This window comes from Balaenoptera borealis (assembly GCF_965194805.1).
Source record: "Balaenoptera borealis genome assembly, chromosome: 11".
Taxonomy (NCBI): Eukaryota; Metazoa; Chordata; class Mammalia; order Artiodactyla; family Balaenopteridae; genus Balaenoptera; species Balaenoptera borealis.
In genome coordinates, this window is record NC_138868.1 from 61,340,803 (window position 1) to 61,356,485 (window position 15,683).

Consider the following 15,683-nt stretch of genomic DNA (forward strand, 5'->3'; position numbering starts at 1 on the left):
CCAACAAGCTGTGAAGAAGTGAAAAGTGGAGGAATATCGTCGTCCCCACCCTCTCAGATAAAGAAACTTCGATGCAAAGATGTTATAACTTGCCCAGTCTCCCCCTCCCAAAGTGGTTGAAGAATGGGAAAAGGAGAGAAATGGACCCCAGGTTTGCTAAATTTAAGCCTCCTACATCAGAAATTTGCAAGAAAAGCCCACAGGAAAAAATAGAGCAATGAGAGGCCAGAGAAAGAAAAGTGAACAAGGGCACTGATAAGAGGGGGAAAGTTAAAGAGACGGAAGAAAGAAGGGAGCCTGAAGAAACCTAGGAGGAAAAGTGACAGAGAGAGACGCATACCCGGGACCACCACAGGGGAGGTCGGCAGTGCCCACTGGCCTCACGTCCTCAATAACACTCTCACCTACCAAGGCAGAGACCACACAGGAAACCGTCCTCTAAGAGAACACCCAAATCAATAACAACATACCTCTGCTCCATTCTTTTCAATACAGACTTTAATTCATAACGCACTCTAAGGGGAGGGGAGGGGAGGGCCCAGGGCACTGTTTGGAGGGGGCAAGCACACTAAATACACTGACCTTTTGATGAAAAGTTGGAGAAGGGACAGGTGGCTACAGAAGCCACCTCCTGCCCCTTCCGCCATCCCCACCCCATTCCCCAAATCCCGTCTTGATTTCTTGGCTTGTCTGATCCGGTAAGAACCTTCCAACGGCTTTTTTTTTTTTTTTTTTTTAAACACGAGGCTGTGATTAAAACAACCCCCAACTTCTCTTCAGCTCTTTTTCTTAAGTTTCTTTTATTAACTGAATTTTTAAAATCCCGTTTCAACTCCACGTGCATTTGCCCATCGTTCTCTAGGCTTGGGAGAGACCCAGAGGCGGCCGCCTCCACAGCAGTCTCCACTGGGGGAGAAGAGTACCGCGAGTCAGTCCCGGTGCGCCCCCTCCTCTCCGGGCGCCCCTTCCCAAATCCCGTCCGGTCTCCAAAGGCTGGCGTACGCCGTGCGGCTGTAGCCCGCGCTGTAGTCGTAGGACACCTGCGGGGGCGGGGGCGGCGGTGGCAGAGCGCAGTCTGAGAAGAAGGGGGTGAAAGAGGCCAAAAGGCCGGGCCCGTCGTCCCCGCCCGGAGAGTCCGCGGCGGCTGGGTACAGGGGGCGCAAGGGCTCGTTCAAGGTCAAGCCACCACGGGGGGCAGCCAGGGGTGACTTCTTGGTCGTGGGGCCGCCCGGGGCGCTCCAGGGCTCGGGGTACAGTAGGCTCCCCCCCATCGCGGGTGGCGGCTCAAAGAGGCCGGGCTCCAAATCCGGGGGTCCCCTTAGAACGGCTGCTCCGGTGAGGAACACATCGAGAGGTTCCGCGGCGAGCAAGACGCCCGCCTCGGTGCCGGCGCCGTAGTCGGGCCCCAGCAGCTCGAAGAACTCCGCGGCCTCGGCGCCCTTCTCCAGGTCGCCCAAGCTCACGCCGGGCCCCGACGGGCCGCACCCGCCGCCGCCCGCCCGGGACGGCTCGGTGAAGAAGGACGGGGGCAGGTTGCGGGCCCGCAGCGGGACCTTCCTGGCGCCGGGGACGGCCGGACCCCCTGCGGGGCCGGCCGCGTCCCCTCCCAAGCCCCCAGCGCCCGCTCCCACGAGCCCGGCCGCGGGCGCCGCCTCCGCAGCCCCGGCAGGATCTGCGCCCCCGGGGACGTGGCGCAGCGAGTCGAAGAGCGCGGCCAGGCTCCGGCTTTGCAGGCTGGCGGCCGCCGCGGCCTGCGACGCCTCCCGCCGGGGGGCCGCCTTGCCGTGGGCCTGGACCGGGACCGTCTGGGCGCTGGCGGCGGCGAGCGGCCGCTTGGCGGGCGTGTCGGCGGCGCCCGGGGAGGGCGGGCCCGGGGGCGCGGCGCCCATGAGGCCGCTGCAGCGCTTGATCTGCTTCTGCAGGTACTTGCGGTGGTTCACCTTCCGCTTCGACTTGCCGGGCTTGTCCAACGCCAGCTTGATGTTGCTGGACGCCGAGTCGATGAAGCTGAGCAGGTCGCGGGTGGCCTCGCGGACGTCCCCGCCCTCGGCGCCCGCCAGCAGTGCGCCCGCCGGTGTCCCGGTCTCCTCATCCTCGAAACAGCAACCCTTGTCCAGGGCTCCGAAGGCGCCTCCCAGCCCGTCAGGGGAGCCCCCGAAGCCGAAGGGGACGAAGGGGTGCGTGCTGAGGAGCGCCGCCTGGACTGCCATCGCCGCGGCTCCCGGGCGGCCCGCAGCGCCGCCCGTGCGCCCCCGGCCGCTTCCCGCCCGCCGCCCAGGCCCGGCTCCCGCCCTGGCGCGGTGCGCGCGGCGCAGCTTCCTCGCTTGGGGCCGGGCTCGCTGCTCGGCCTCCCGGGGGAGCTCATTAGGTCTTGTAAGCGAGGGGCGGAGGAAGGGAGCGCGCGGCGACCGCCCCGGTGGCGAAGGGGAGGGGCTTACTTAGCTGGGCTAAGCCGGGGGTGGGGGTGAGGGGGTCGCTTTTCTAGTTTTCTGGGCTTTCTCAAGCTCATCGCCTTAACCCCTTAGTTTCCCTTCGCCCCGCGCGTTTCTCTTGGCTAGCTCCAACCGCAAGACGTGAGGGTGGGATGGCCCGTCCTCAGACTCCAGCTCCGATACAACCACGCCCTGGCGCTGGGCACTCTCCCTGAGGCTGAGAAGGGAAGAGTCCAGACCCGTGGGTTTCAGTCCCAGCTCTGGTAACAATAGTAGCCATCAGCTACGGGGAGCTTGCTTATGACAGGCACTGTCCATGCATTTCCTCATTTAACCGTTGAACAATAGTCCTGTAAAGTACGTATCAGTATTATTATCACCATCTAACAAATGAGGAAACTGAGCCTTAGAGAGTTTCAGTGAGTCGGCCAAAGCTATATCCAGTCCAGGCTGACTCCAAAGCCATTCCTAAGCCCTTGACAAAACTTATGTTCTCTCTCGGCTTCCTCACCTATCATATAGGAGAAGGAAACTAGTGTCTCTTCAAGCTCTAGCCCTGGTCCTGAGATTCTAACTCGAGTTCCTGCAGGACTCTCAACTCTGATGCTCTTTCTTCTACCCGTTAATTGTTTATAGCAAACTGAGGCCAGCACTTGACCCATCTTTTATTAATAGTAGACAGCAGGAGGCAAGGAAGTCACTCCCACTAAGCTAGCTGGTGCTTTAGAGAAACAGCCCTGTGTATGTATAAAACTCTCAGCCTCTTAGGACAAAGTATGGACTGGAACCTCTCCCCTAACTGTCATGCCATTTAGGTTGCCCTTTTGGAACTTCTGTTGCATTTCAAGAATCACCTTCAAGTTCATTTAGACCCACTTTCACCTGGGCAAGCTTCTTGGGATAGAGGAAATGAGTAATTTGGCAGAGCACGAAAGATGATTCAGAAAAGACAGGTTCTGGTCTTAGCCTCACCACTCAATAGCTCTGTGACAGGTTGAAATCCTTGCTCTGATGGGTACACAGCTTCGGGCAAACCAGCTGACCTGTCTCTGCCTTAGCTTACTCATGTTAAATGCAGGTAAGGTTGCCCACCTCACAGGGCACTTGTGATCTTTAAAGGAAACATCCTGTGGAAAATCCTTATCTATTGACTGTTCTATAGCCTGTGATGAGTATTTGCCCTTATTTCTCTAAAACACAAAAAGGTGACTATGTTTCCTTACATGAACATATAATATGTGATAGAACACCTCAGTCAGAGGGTGTTCATGAGGATTAAGTGAGGTAACATACATGAAGATGCTGTGTGTGTGATAAAGTGTTGTCTAAATAAGTTATTATAGTTTAGGTGCAGAGTCTACCCGGGGCAGATACAGACCATCTCTTTCTTCCTTTCTTTTTTTTTTTTTTTTGGTGCCGTGTGCAGTGGAAGCCAGAGTCTTAACCACTGGACTGCCAGGAAAGTCCCTAGACCATCTCTTTCAAAACTCTTTTCTTTAAGCCTCATTTTTCAGGATGTAGCAAGACCATTTTTGAGCACCCTGAAGGTACAGCCTTACCAAAAAGAAAGGGCCAGATGAACACTTTTCATTTGGGAGATGAAGTACTTTTCCCAAGCCAACATGCTGAAACAAACTTTTTTTTAACTCAAGTTGGCTCAATTATAATGTACCTTTCGTTTGAGTAACACACAAGATTTTGTCCTCCATGATTGGACTATTTTTTTATTGTTGGTGACCTTGCACTCAGAAAATTGTGTGGGCTTGTCACTGAGTTGTGTTTCTCCCTCCCTCGGATGTGGAAATCAGCACTTCCCTTTCCCTTTCGGCAGGACCATTCCATTGACCTCTGCGTCTGGCAGCCAAGAGCACTAACTCTTTTTTTTTTTACTTTCTTTCAACTGAGCAGCTCTTACAAATCCTGAGATTGCAGAGGACAATATATTTAACTGACATCTTTAGTCTGAAAAATCTCTCGTAATCCCCACAGAGTTAGCTAAGCCCTCATGTAATCATATTCAAAATAAATAGGATATGAAAATATTAATATGTAAAAGTCTGTTTCCAGATCATTGGAGTTCTGAGCATCAAAATTGATTTGGCATTAGATGAGGACAGGTTCAAATTCTGGCCTGCCACTTGCTAGGTGAGTGCCCTTAGACAAGTCAATCTGTCTTCCTAAAGCTCAGTTTCCTCATCTGAAAAATGGAAGTGGTCCTAACTGTTCTCAGAGTCTTTGTGAGAATGAGGTATCCTAAGAGGCAAATAATACCCCTGAATCTTGCTTGTTTTATGTGCTCAATGGAGATCATCTCAGCTCCTCAGGGTTGTTGTGAGATGGTGTATATGAAAGTTCCTGGCACAAAATAGCAGCTCAACAAATGCCCATGTTTTTGCTTCTTTAGGCTCCACCTGCTTCTTACCAACATATCACCCTATAAAATCAGCATCATTTGTTCTTTCTCCCAACAAAGTGACTATTTCCAAATGAAAAAGAGCAGCTATACTTGCGGGTTATAGAAACAGAAAAACGCAGTGTAATAGCATAGAGAGAGTGCTAAAATTAGAAACAGAGATTGAGACTGGAGTCCAATATACCCTCTCATTATCCAGCTGACTATAAAAATTCACTTAACCTCCTGTACCTCAATATTCCCATCTATAAAATGGGAATAATCATGTGAATCAATTTGATAAGGCTATTGTGAAAATCAGTGAGATAATGGAAATGGAAGTCCTTTGTCAACCATAAAGCTCTGTATACAAATATAAGATATTCATGGCTTAGAATTTCTATAGCCTGATTCACAAAATTGATCCTTATGCATAAAATATCCATCCAATCACTTATTCATTCAACAGAAAGATACTGACACTAACAATGTGCTCAGCACTGTGCTGGTACTGTGGATACAGAGATAAGAAGCCATGATTCCTACCCTTTCTGGTGGACAGACAGACATGCAAACAAGCCATTGTAATATAATGTGATACTTCTTAATAGAAGTAAATTAAAGGTACAATAATTGATGGGATAAAAGACCTTCAAGTTGACCAGAGGAGTTGGGGAAGCCTGCATAAACAGGTACCATTTGAGCTAAGAATTAAATGATACATTTGAGTGTGCCAAGCAAACAAGCAATATCTCTGGGAACAGCCGGGCAGGGACATGGTCATACGAAAGCAATGGTGTCTATGGAAAACTATAGATAAGAAGGCAACAAAGAGCAACTTCTGCTTGAAATAGCTCTATAACTGAGACCAAAATAAATCCTTAGTGCTTCCAATGTGCAGCTAAATGGCACATGTGGACCCCACCTCATGGTCTCAGTTGCTTTTCCCCTTTCCTTTGGGGAAGAGCTCTATTTCGGATGGAATGAGCTTCAGCAAAGTAAGAGGCCAGCTCCTGCCAGCCATCAGGCCCTTCCTCCTACACCCTGAGCAAGCACGCTCACTTGAGTGGTTTTGACATCAATCCATTTCACTTCCTATGGGGCCAAGGGACCTGGCTCCAGCCTGCACTCAGGCCTCTCTGCAGAGCTCCAAACTAGAGCTCTTTTGCCCCACTGATACCTAATGCTGAGCAAGTGGGATTAGTCTCCTTGGGAACCAAGCCCCCCAGGGACTCAAGGGCTGAACTTGCCCCAAACCGTTTGGGAGAATTGAGATTTCATATTGTTCTTTTACACTTGGATTTCAGGACATTACTTAGACAAAGGCCCACCTGAGAGCTGCCTCCTTTCTTGTGGGTAAATATAGCAGCAGGATCAAAAGCTGACTTACTTATTTTGTTTTCCTCTTTGTAACTTTAATCATATTCCCCGCAGGACAATCTTAGTGCTCAGGGCTGTCAGGAATGCACATTCATAAAGGGAGAAATAATTATGCATCTTTTTTTACTCTCTTTCTCTCTTCCCATACCAACTGCTTGTCATTCACTATTTTTCAAACCTCAAATAAAACAAATTAATTCCTCAGCATCACCACACAACTTATAAAGTATCAATTTCATCACAAAATAATGTTGCCTTTCAAATTGTACACTCCCCAAAATGTATCTCTTGTTTTCTTTCTCATCCTTTCCTCCATCCTTCTGGTCCATGTGATATTGACAATGGCTAGTCTGGAGGATCCAAGATGGCATCATTCACATGACTGCACCTGTGCCTACACATGCTGGCCTATCCAGTAGCTGGTGTAAGAGTACTCAGACTTCTTACATGGAGGCTCAGGAATCCCAGAGACAGTGTTGCAATAGGCCCCATGTGGCATCTGTCAGGCTTCTTATGATCTAGCTCCAGAATTCCCAGAACATCATTTTCACTACATTCTATTGGTCAAACAAATCACTAAGGCCAGTTCAAGAGGAGAGAAATTAGAATCCAGCCCTCAATGGAAGAAATTGCAAATAATTTGTTTGGTATGTCTCTTAAATCTCTTTTCATCTATATCACCCCCCGCCTTTCCTTTTTTTTGCAATTGGTTTACTGAAGAAACTGGTCATTACCTTGTCATTTTCTCCCACATTCTGGATTTCGTTGGTTGCATCCATCTCCCTGGTATCACTTAATATGTTTCTCTGGCCCCTGTGTTTCCTGAAAATGAGGAGTAGATATAGGGGCTTGGTCAGATTCATGTTCTTTTTTATGCTATAGTGCTCATACACACACACACACACACACACACATACACACACTATAAAATATATGCTATAATATTTATAATGGTTTCAGAATAACAATGCCAATATTCTTACTAATAATATAATTACTACAATCTTATTTTTTCTCCTTTTCCATTATTTTGTCCTCAAAACATATCCCACTAGTGATGAACAGTCCAATTACTATGTTTTAAATTCACTTTTAAAAATCCTCTCTGTGTGGTTATACCACAAATTCAATACACGGTTAGTTAGGTTTATTCGTATTACTTCGCTTTATATAAAATTGCTTTATAAATCTTTAATTTTGTTTTATAGTTTTTTAAAAATTTACATGATTTCAAAGTCAAAACTACATCACAAGACATATTCCAAGAGAGCTAGCTTCTATTGTGGTCCCCTCCACCCAATTTTCTCCCCCCTTCCTATAGGTAATCTTTGTTGTTGTTTTGTTTTGTTTGGGTTCAGGCTTATTCTTTGTTAGATAATCATATTTTTATTATACATTTTCTTCTTCCTTGTTTTTTTTTACTTAACAGCAATACATCTTCATTAATTTTTTTTTACAGTTGTGTAGTATTCCACTGAGTGGATCTACCATAGTTTACTAAACCAGTTCTGTTAAGATTAAATTACTTGGGTTTTTCTAGACCTTTTATACTACAAATAGTGCTGTGATGAATAGCTTCAGTGTAAAACCAAGATCTCCTAACTACTGATCTGGTGCTCCTTTCATAATATTGATGTAGTTATGAAAATAGGGCATATACTAAGTTACATTTCATTCCTTCTTTCATTTATTTAACAAACATTTATTGAACTCAGACTGTGTGTCAGAAAGTGGTATGATTTTGAAGGAACATAAAGATGCATAAAGCAGAGTCCTACCTTCAAGGAATTCATGATTTGGTAGACAACGCAGACACATATTCAGCAGAATGCAAAGCCATGTAAAATAAGGTGTAAACAAATCACTGTGAGTTCAATAGAAAGAGAATCCACTCGGATAAAGGAAATTGGCAAGGAGACATAGATAATGTGATATTTGAATAGAGCAGGAAGAGCAGAATTTCCCAAAGTACATAAAGACAAATAAACACTCGATATAGACTGCATGGAAATTTAGTTCTAATGCTTGTCCTTAGCTAAGGTCTTTTCATTTTTACAAGGAGAATGTTTTAATGTACTATTTATTTATATACATTATATATTAGTTAAAATACTGATTTTTCAAATGAGTGTGGATGGCATTTTCAGTGAGTAATGAGGATTTCTGTGTTCCTGGATATGCATAGGAAAATAGTAGGAGACAACACTAACTGGGCTGGGATTATCAAATGGCAAGCCAAGAGACAATGTAAACTCTGTAGTATGTCTCTTTCTTTCCGCATCTCTTGAGATATTGTTGGGCTTGGTTTATGCCAAAGGAAAATAAGACCTGAAAAGAAAAGACCTGGATTTAAGGTTTGGATCTACTTTTTAAATGCATCTTGTTTATTAATTTATTCTTTTCTACTTTATTTCAGAAAGAAATATAGACCAATTATGAGAGTACATAAAATGCGATGAGATAACACAAATTAAACTGCAAACTAGTGCCCAAATTTTGGTTCCTAATACCATTACCCAATAAAGGGAAGTAGACCTCCTTGAGAAACGGCTGATTCTAGGACTGGAGGTAGGGAATATAAAAGATGAGCCTGGAACATTTTATAGTACCAGAAAGTAAAGAAGTGCTCAAAACACTATGTCAAAGAGACACAGGAGCCAACTAAAAGAGCTCCCAATGACCAAAATTGGAACAATTTAAGCAACAAAATAAATAATGTAATATTGGATTATGAAACAAAGAATAAAATAAATATCCATTAGTCCATACTGACGTAAACAAATGATTGAATAAATAAATAAATAAATGAGGGTAATAGATAAATCTCCCATAAAGAGGAATTCCAAATAATTTATATGAATACTCTGCTCTCAAGGAGGTGAAGTATAACTTCTCACTCTTTAAGTGTAAGTTGTGCATAGTGACCTTCTTCCAAAAAGAACAGCATGTAAAGAAGGGGAAAAGAGTGATTTTATAGTAAAGAAACCTGGCAAACACCACTTCAGCCTGGTGATCAAGGTTAACAATGGTGATGTCATATTGATAATATATACCCTTGATAGGATGAGAATGGCACTTTACTAATGTGGTTTTCCCAAAAACCTATTGTTGCCATCTAATCATGAGAAAAACAAATCAGCCAAATCCCAATTGAGGGGACTTCTACAAAATGTCTGACCAGTACCCCTCAACACTGCCAAGGACACCAAAAACAAGGGAAGTCTGAGAAACTGTCACAGACAAAAGGACCCTAAGACACAGAACTGTAATGTAGTCTCCTAGATGAGATCCCAAAGCAGACAAAATGATATTAGGTAAACTAAGGATATCTAAAGTATAGACTTCGGTTAATAATGATGTACCAATGTTGGTTCATTAGTTGCAGCAAATGTACCATAGTAATGTAAGATGCTTACAATAGGTAGGGAAACTGGGTACAGGACATATAGGAACTCTCTGGCTGTTTCTGCAATTTTTCTGTGAATTTAAAACTATTCTAAAATAAAAGACTTATTTTAAAAAAAAAAGGTAGAAGGATTTCATGAAGAAATAAAAATGTAAAGTATTAAGTGGGCCCTGGGACCTAGAATGAGATTAAATCTTATAAATATATACTATATCCTTGTGAAATAATTGCATATTCTGTGCTAATCTTCCTAAAAGCCAATGGAAAAAGTGAAATCCGGTCAGTTACCATAATTAACACTACTTAAAACATAAAAGGAAACCAATCGCTTAGGATAAATAGAAGGATCCTTGGTTCTAGAGCCAGTCAGGTATTTCTCTCAAGGATCCTCATGAGGAGGAAAGTGTAAAATGGAGTGAACAATCTTAATAGACAACAGCTGTGGCTGATCCTTATAATAACAGCTCTAACGGATCACTGATCCCTGAGCCCAAGCCCCTCTGCTGTATGACATTGCCCCTCCTCCCATCATGAGCTGGAAGTCTGTTTCTCCACACCTCTGAATCTGTGCTGGAGACAGTGCACAAATTCCAAACCTTTGCAAACATGCAATGTAAGAGGCTTTGCAGCTTCCACTTTCACACTCTCGCAACACTAAGACCCCATGCTATGAACGATCCCAAGAGAATCAAGGTGCCCCAGATAAGAGCTAGCACCACTGCCAGACATGCCTGTGAGACCATTCTACACCCTCCAAACCCAGTCAAATCATCATATAACTGAAGCCACATGAGTGGTTCCAAGAAAGACCTGCAAAAGAACCACTCAGGTTGGGCTTCCCTGGTGGAGCAGTGGTTAAGAATCTGCCTGCCAATTCAGGGGACACAAGTTCAAGCCCTGGTACAGGAAGATCCCACATGACGCGGAGCAACTAAGCCCGTGCGCCACAACTACTGAGCCTGCGCTCTAGAGCCCGTGTGCCGCAACTACTGAGTCCACGTGCCACAACTACTGAAGCCCATGCGCCTAGAGCCCATGCTCCACAACAACAGAAGCCACCGCCATGAAAAGCCCACGCACCACAAGGAAGAGTAGCCCCTGCTCGCCGCAACTAGAGAAAGCCCGCGTGCAGCAACGAAGACCCAACGGAGCCATAAATAAATAAATAAATAAATTTATTAAAAAAAAAAAAAAAAGAACCACTCAGGTTGCCAACCAATACCATCATGTGAAATCATAAATTCTGGTTTTAAGGCAATACCTTTTGGGATGATTTGTTATGCAAAAAGTTTGATGAGCTATTTTTTAAATAATAGACTTCACTATAGAAGAATAGCACCACACTCCAATAAATCTGTTAAAAGCAACTGAACAGAAAGCCTTCATTCTAACTGAACACCTTGGAAATATCTCTTAAGCAAGATAATCCCTGCCCTGCCCACTTCAACTGAGATAATGAATGTGAAAGCATTTTGCAATTGGAAAGCATCCTACCAATTGCCATTTGTCCAATTTTTTAAAAAAATGTTATGGGCTTTCCAGAATATTGCTAAACCAGGGCAGCAAGCAGTACATGCATAAAAACAACAAAGGATTCTCCTTACCCTGGACAATCATTAAGTCAGTGTTTTCTAAACTGTGCCCTCCTTCCCCCTGCTTGTCACCAGTGATGACTCAGGTGATCCCCAGATGGCTTGGTGTTTTCAAAAGAAAACTGAAACAATTTTGTGTACATATATTTTATAAATTTTAAATTAAAAATTATGTAAGTGAGACAATGTAAACACCTAATACAGTGCTTGACATGTACTCTATGCAACATGGTAAATGGTGACTATTATTATTAATGTCAGGGTTTTTTAATATTGTTATCATTATTGGTATAATAAAATAGAACATTTTTTTGTGGCCATAATAAATAAATAAATTATTAATAAATAAATAAGGGAGGCAACAGCACAAGAAAAAAAATTATGGCTTTCAAAGAAATCACAGTTTTTCTTTATAATCATAACCTAATGGTTACACATGTATATCAAAGACTGCATACATTTGTTCCAGCTAAACTACATGATCAGTCAGTTAATAGATATGGTTTTCACCTCAAGTTTATGTAATTTACACATTAGAGTTTTTGTTGGTTACATTTCCATTTTCTTTATTATTAATATATTACATCTGTATCTCAAATTTATGAAAGCAGATCAATAGCTTCAAAGCAATTTTGTAGTACTAAATTAGTGAGAAAAATAGTAAAAAAAATTATAAATATATATAGTAAACAAGACAAATGAAAATATAAAATATACATGCTGGCATAAACACATCTGTAAGTATAATAATTTGTATAAGGACTGCAAAAAAAGAAATAAAAAAAGAAGAAGAAATTTGGAAACTAACTGATTTGAGCCACAGAAACCAGGAAAGCCTCAGTACTTGAGAAAGTAAGCGTGAGGAGAGGGAAAATAGGTGAATTGGTTGAAAGCCTGTATAAGAAGCAATTAGAATTCAAGATCCCCTCCCCCATCCCATATAGCCCGTTGGGTTGAAAACAAGAATTTTATTTTCTACGGGATTGAACCAGAATGGTTCTAGTGTAGGGGATTCCATGTACAATGTAGAGTGAGCAATGACACACCATACTGAAAACAAAGGAATTAAATGAAATTCTACATTATGAATAATGAATAATGACCCTCAGCCTCATTTTCCAGTCAGTTTCTAGAATGTTTGCAGCAGGTCACATACTCCCCAGTCAGGAAATTGGAGTAGTCTTCTCTGAAGGGTTACTAGCAGAAGAGAAAAGCCTGGGTGGATTTTCAATAAGCTTTTTATAATAGCTATCCAATCTTAAATATAAATTCACATCCAGCGTTCATCAAATATTTTGGCAATGCCTCCAACATGGATAATAGAGACCCCCCCCCCCAGAAAAACATTAGGGGGAATAATCCCAGAGGAAACTAACAATGCAAAGAGCAAAAGTTCCATATAAATGATAATTCAGAGATAAAATAAGATTAATGATTAAAGAGATAAGAGAAAATATTGCAACCATGAAACAAGAATTAGATGTTACAAAAAAAAAAGGGAGGGAGTAAATCAAAAATAAGAAAGCACTCTTAGAAATTTGTGGTAATATATTTTTAAAAGTCAATAAAGGGATTGGAAGATAAAGTTAAGGAAATCCCCCAGGATGAACAAAAAGTCCAAGAAACGTTCAAAATTAAGCCTAGAGGAATTTCAGGGGAAAAAAATAGATAAAATGGAGGAGAAAATATTATCAAAGAAATAAAACATGTAAATGTTGTAGGACTGAAGGATATGTATTTCCAGATTAAAAGAATTCACTAAATGCCTAGTAAATAACAATAAGATCCACACCAAAGCACATTATTACACATTTTCAGAATATTAAAGGACTCTAAAGAGAGATAAATGTGATGTACAAAAAATAAAGTCATAATAACATCAGATCTCTGATTAACAACACCAGAACTTGAAAAAAAATGGAGCAATGCCCTTAAAAACCTGAGAAGGAATTATTTCCTAGTTAGAATTCTATACCGAATCCAATGATTCATCAAGCATGAGGATAGAATAACATTTTCAGACATACAATATCTTATGAAATTGCCTTTCAAGAAATTTTTCTCAAGGAACCACTAAATAATGTGCACCATGAAAAACACAGAAGCAAATGGTATCCAGAAAACAGGGGATCCATCACAGGATAGAGTCAAAGAGAATTACCTGGATAGTGACAGAGAGAAGTATTACCACAGCCATATAGCAGGCTGGGTGGTGACGATCAGTTAAATTAGAACAGGAAAATGGAGAATTCCTGGAGAAGGAAGGGAGGTTGCCAAGAAAAATCAGTGGAAGTGATTAATTTTCTTATGTATTTGACAATGATGATAGGAGATGACAGATACCCTTGCTACTTTTTTTTAAATTTATTTATTTAATTTATTTATTTTTGGCTGCACTGGGTCTCTGTTGCTGTGCGCGGGCTTTCTCTAGTTGCGGTGAGCTGGGGCTACTCTTCATTGCGGTGCGCAGGCTTCTCATTGCGGTGGCTTCTCTTGTTGCGGGGCACGGGCTCTAGGCGCGCGGGCTTCAGTAGTTGTGGCTCGTGGGCTCTAAAGCACAGACTCAGTAGTTGTGGCGCACGGGCTTAGTTGCTCTGCGGCATGTGGGATCTTCTCGGACCAGGGCTCAAACCCATGTCCCCTGCATTGGCAGGTGGATTCTTAACCACTGCACCACCAGAGAAGTCCCACTCTTGCTGCTTTGAGTATCCTAACCTTATTCTTATTCTTACCTGACAGAGCGTACCTCTCTCTGTGGAGGCTGAAAATGACAGACAGTTGCATCTCCCCTTTAACTACAGCAGGGACATGAGAGCCAATCTCAGCCAATGAGACATTAAGAGAAATCTACTCTTGGAATTCTAGGAAAGTCCCTCCTCAGCTACATATTTTAAAAAGAGATAAAAGGAGAAAAAAGAAAGAGAGAGGAAGAAATTCTCTCCTTCCTGCCTTTGTTATATATGTGATACTTGGAGCTGCAGCAGCCATCTTACAACCATGAGGAGTCAAGCCTAAAAATAAAAACTCAACATGCTAAGGTTGGCAGAGCAGAAATATGAAAACACCTGAATCCTCAATGATATCATAATGTCACTGAGTTAACCAACCCCAGAACTCCCTATCTCCAGACTTCTTTAAGAGTAAGATAATAAACCTATTTTGTTTAGGCTACTTTTAGTTGGGTATGGTGTTACTTTGCAATCAAAAGCATTCTAAATTCTATAAGAAGGTGTTCTCCTTCTGTTAATGTGTTTAGGGAAACATAAAGTGAAGTATACATAGAAAACTAAATCCCCCCCAAAATAAGGCAATTATTAACTTCAGGCAAAACAAAAAGCTGTACAAGAAATTTTAGTAAAATGTAGAGGAACTGTGAACAATATTCACATAATAATAGAATAATCATTGAAAATTTAACCAAACTGTGTTATCACTGTACTGAGATGACTGGGAAAGGGAAGAGGGGGAGTACCCCACGGGTGGAAAAGGTGTAAGTGTTCTATAAGTAATACAGTTTTCAGGGCAAGCAGTTTTTTGAGGGGTAACACTTATGAAAGGTAAGAGGGAGAGAAAGTGGAATTGGACAAGGAAAGCCTATAGACTACAATGCAGATCTGAGACCTGTGAAAGGAAAGGAAAGAGGAAGCTGAATCCAGCTGGGAGGGCCTCAGACGGTCCCATGGACCTGACAAAATTCTCTGCAAGCCCGGAGGGGACGTCTGGAGTAAAGATGACTCAGTAAAGGAGTAATACACCAGGCAGAAATGGCTAGGCCTGTGCATCACCACTTTGCCCAGTCATCGGATGGAGTCACCTCCAGAAGAGCGTGGCCTCAGCTTAGAAGAGCAGGAAGCCTGAACACGTGAACACCTGAAGGCTGTCAGCTCAGTGTACTTGCAGCAGCTGGGCAATGAATCCTTTCTTGAAGAGGAATGTAAGCAGTGCATCTCCATGCCTGCCACATGAGATTATTTTGAAACATGTGGGTGCCTCATGGTTGCAAAATGGCTGATCCACTTCCAGCCATCACACCCCTATTCCAAAGGGACAAAGGGACTTTTACTTAGGGCCTTTATGATTTTATACAGAAAGGGAGTCCCTCCCCAGAAAAACATCTCATTACCCCAAACCAAATTACATGCTTACCCTTATACGACTCAGTGACCATGGGGAAGAAAATTACGATTTGTTTAGGATGATCATAATTTACCCATGGATCACATAGGCATCTACACTTACTGAGATGGAGGGCTCTTTGCCCAACACCTAAACAGATCATTGTTCTGCTAGCAGAAAAAGGAGGAAGCATGGCTTTGGGTGTAGAATGGACAAGATGCCTCATTTGATCCAAATCTCCAGAACTGTCTAAGAAAACCACCAAACATTTGCTGTCATTCCCAACAACCTACGATTGTGTGTGTAACCGAGAAGGACCCTAAGAGACCTTCCAAAAATAGACCCCACCCATGTCCTCTGCCTGC

At 43.0% G+C, this 15,683-nt stretch overlaps 1 protein-coding gene and 1 long non-coding RNA gene across 2 annotated transcripts in view; both read right to left on the reverse strand.

The window, feature by feature from the left end:
* LOC309606383 overlaps positions 1 to 15,683 on the reverse strand; it is an 805,264-nt gene that overhangs the window by 717,880 nt on the left and 71,701 nt on the right. The window contains exon 6 of the long non-coding RNA XR_014231787.1: positions 6,939 to 7,026. This is a non-coding gene — a long non-coding RNA (uncharacterized lncRNA). The remainder of the gene's footprint in view (positions 1 to 6,938; positions 7,027 to 15,683) is intronic.
* On the reverse strand, positions 479 to 2,365 carry FAM181B (family with sequence similarity 181 member B). Its single transcript, XM_082343374.1, has one exon. The coding sequence runs from the start codon at positions 2,208 to 2,210 to the stop codon at positions 930 to 932; it is 1,281 nt and encodes a 426-aa protein (XP_082199500.1). The 5' UTR covers positions 2,211 to 2,365; the 3' UTR covers positions 479 to 929.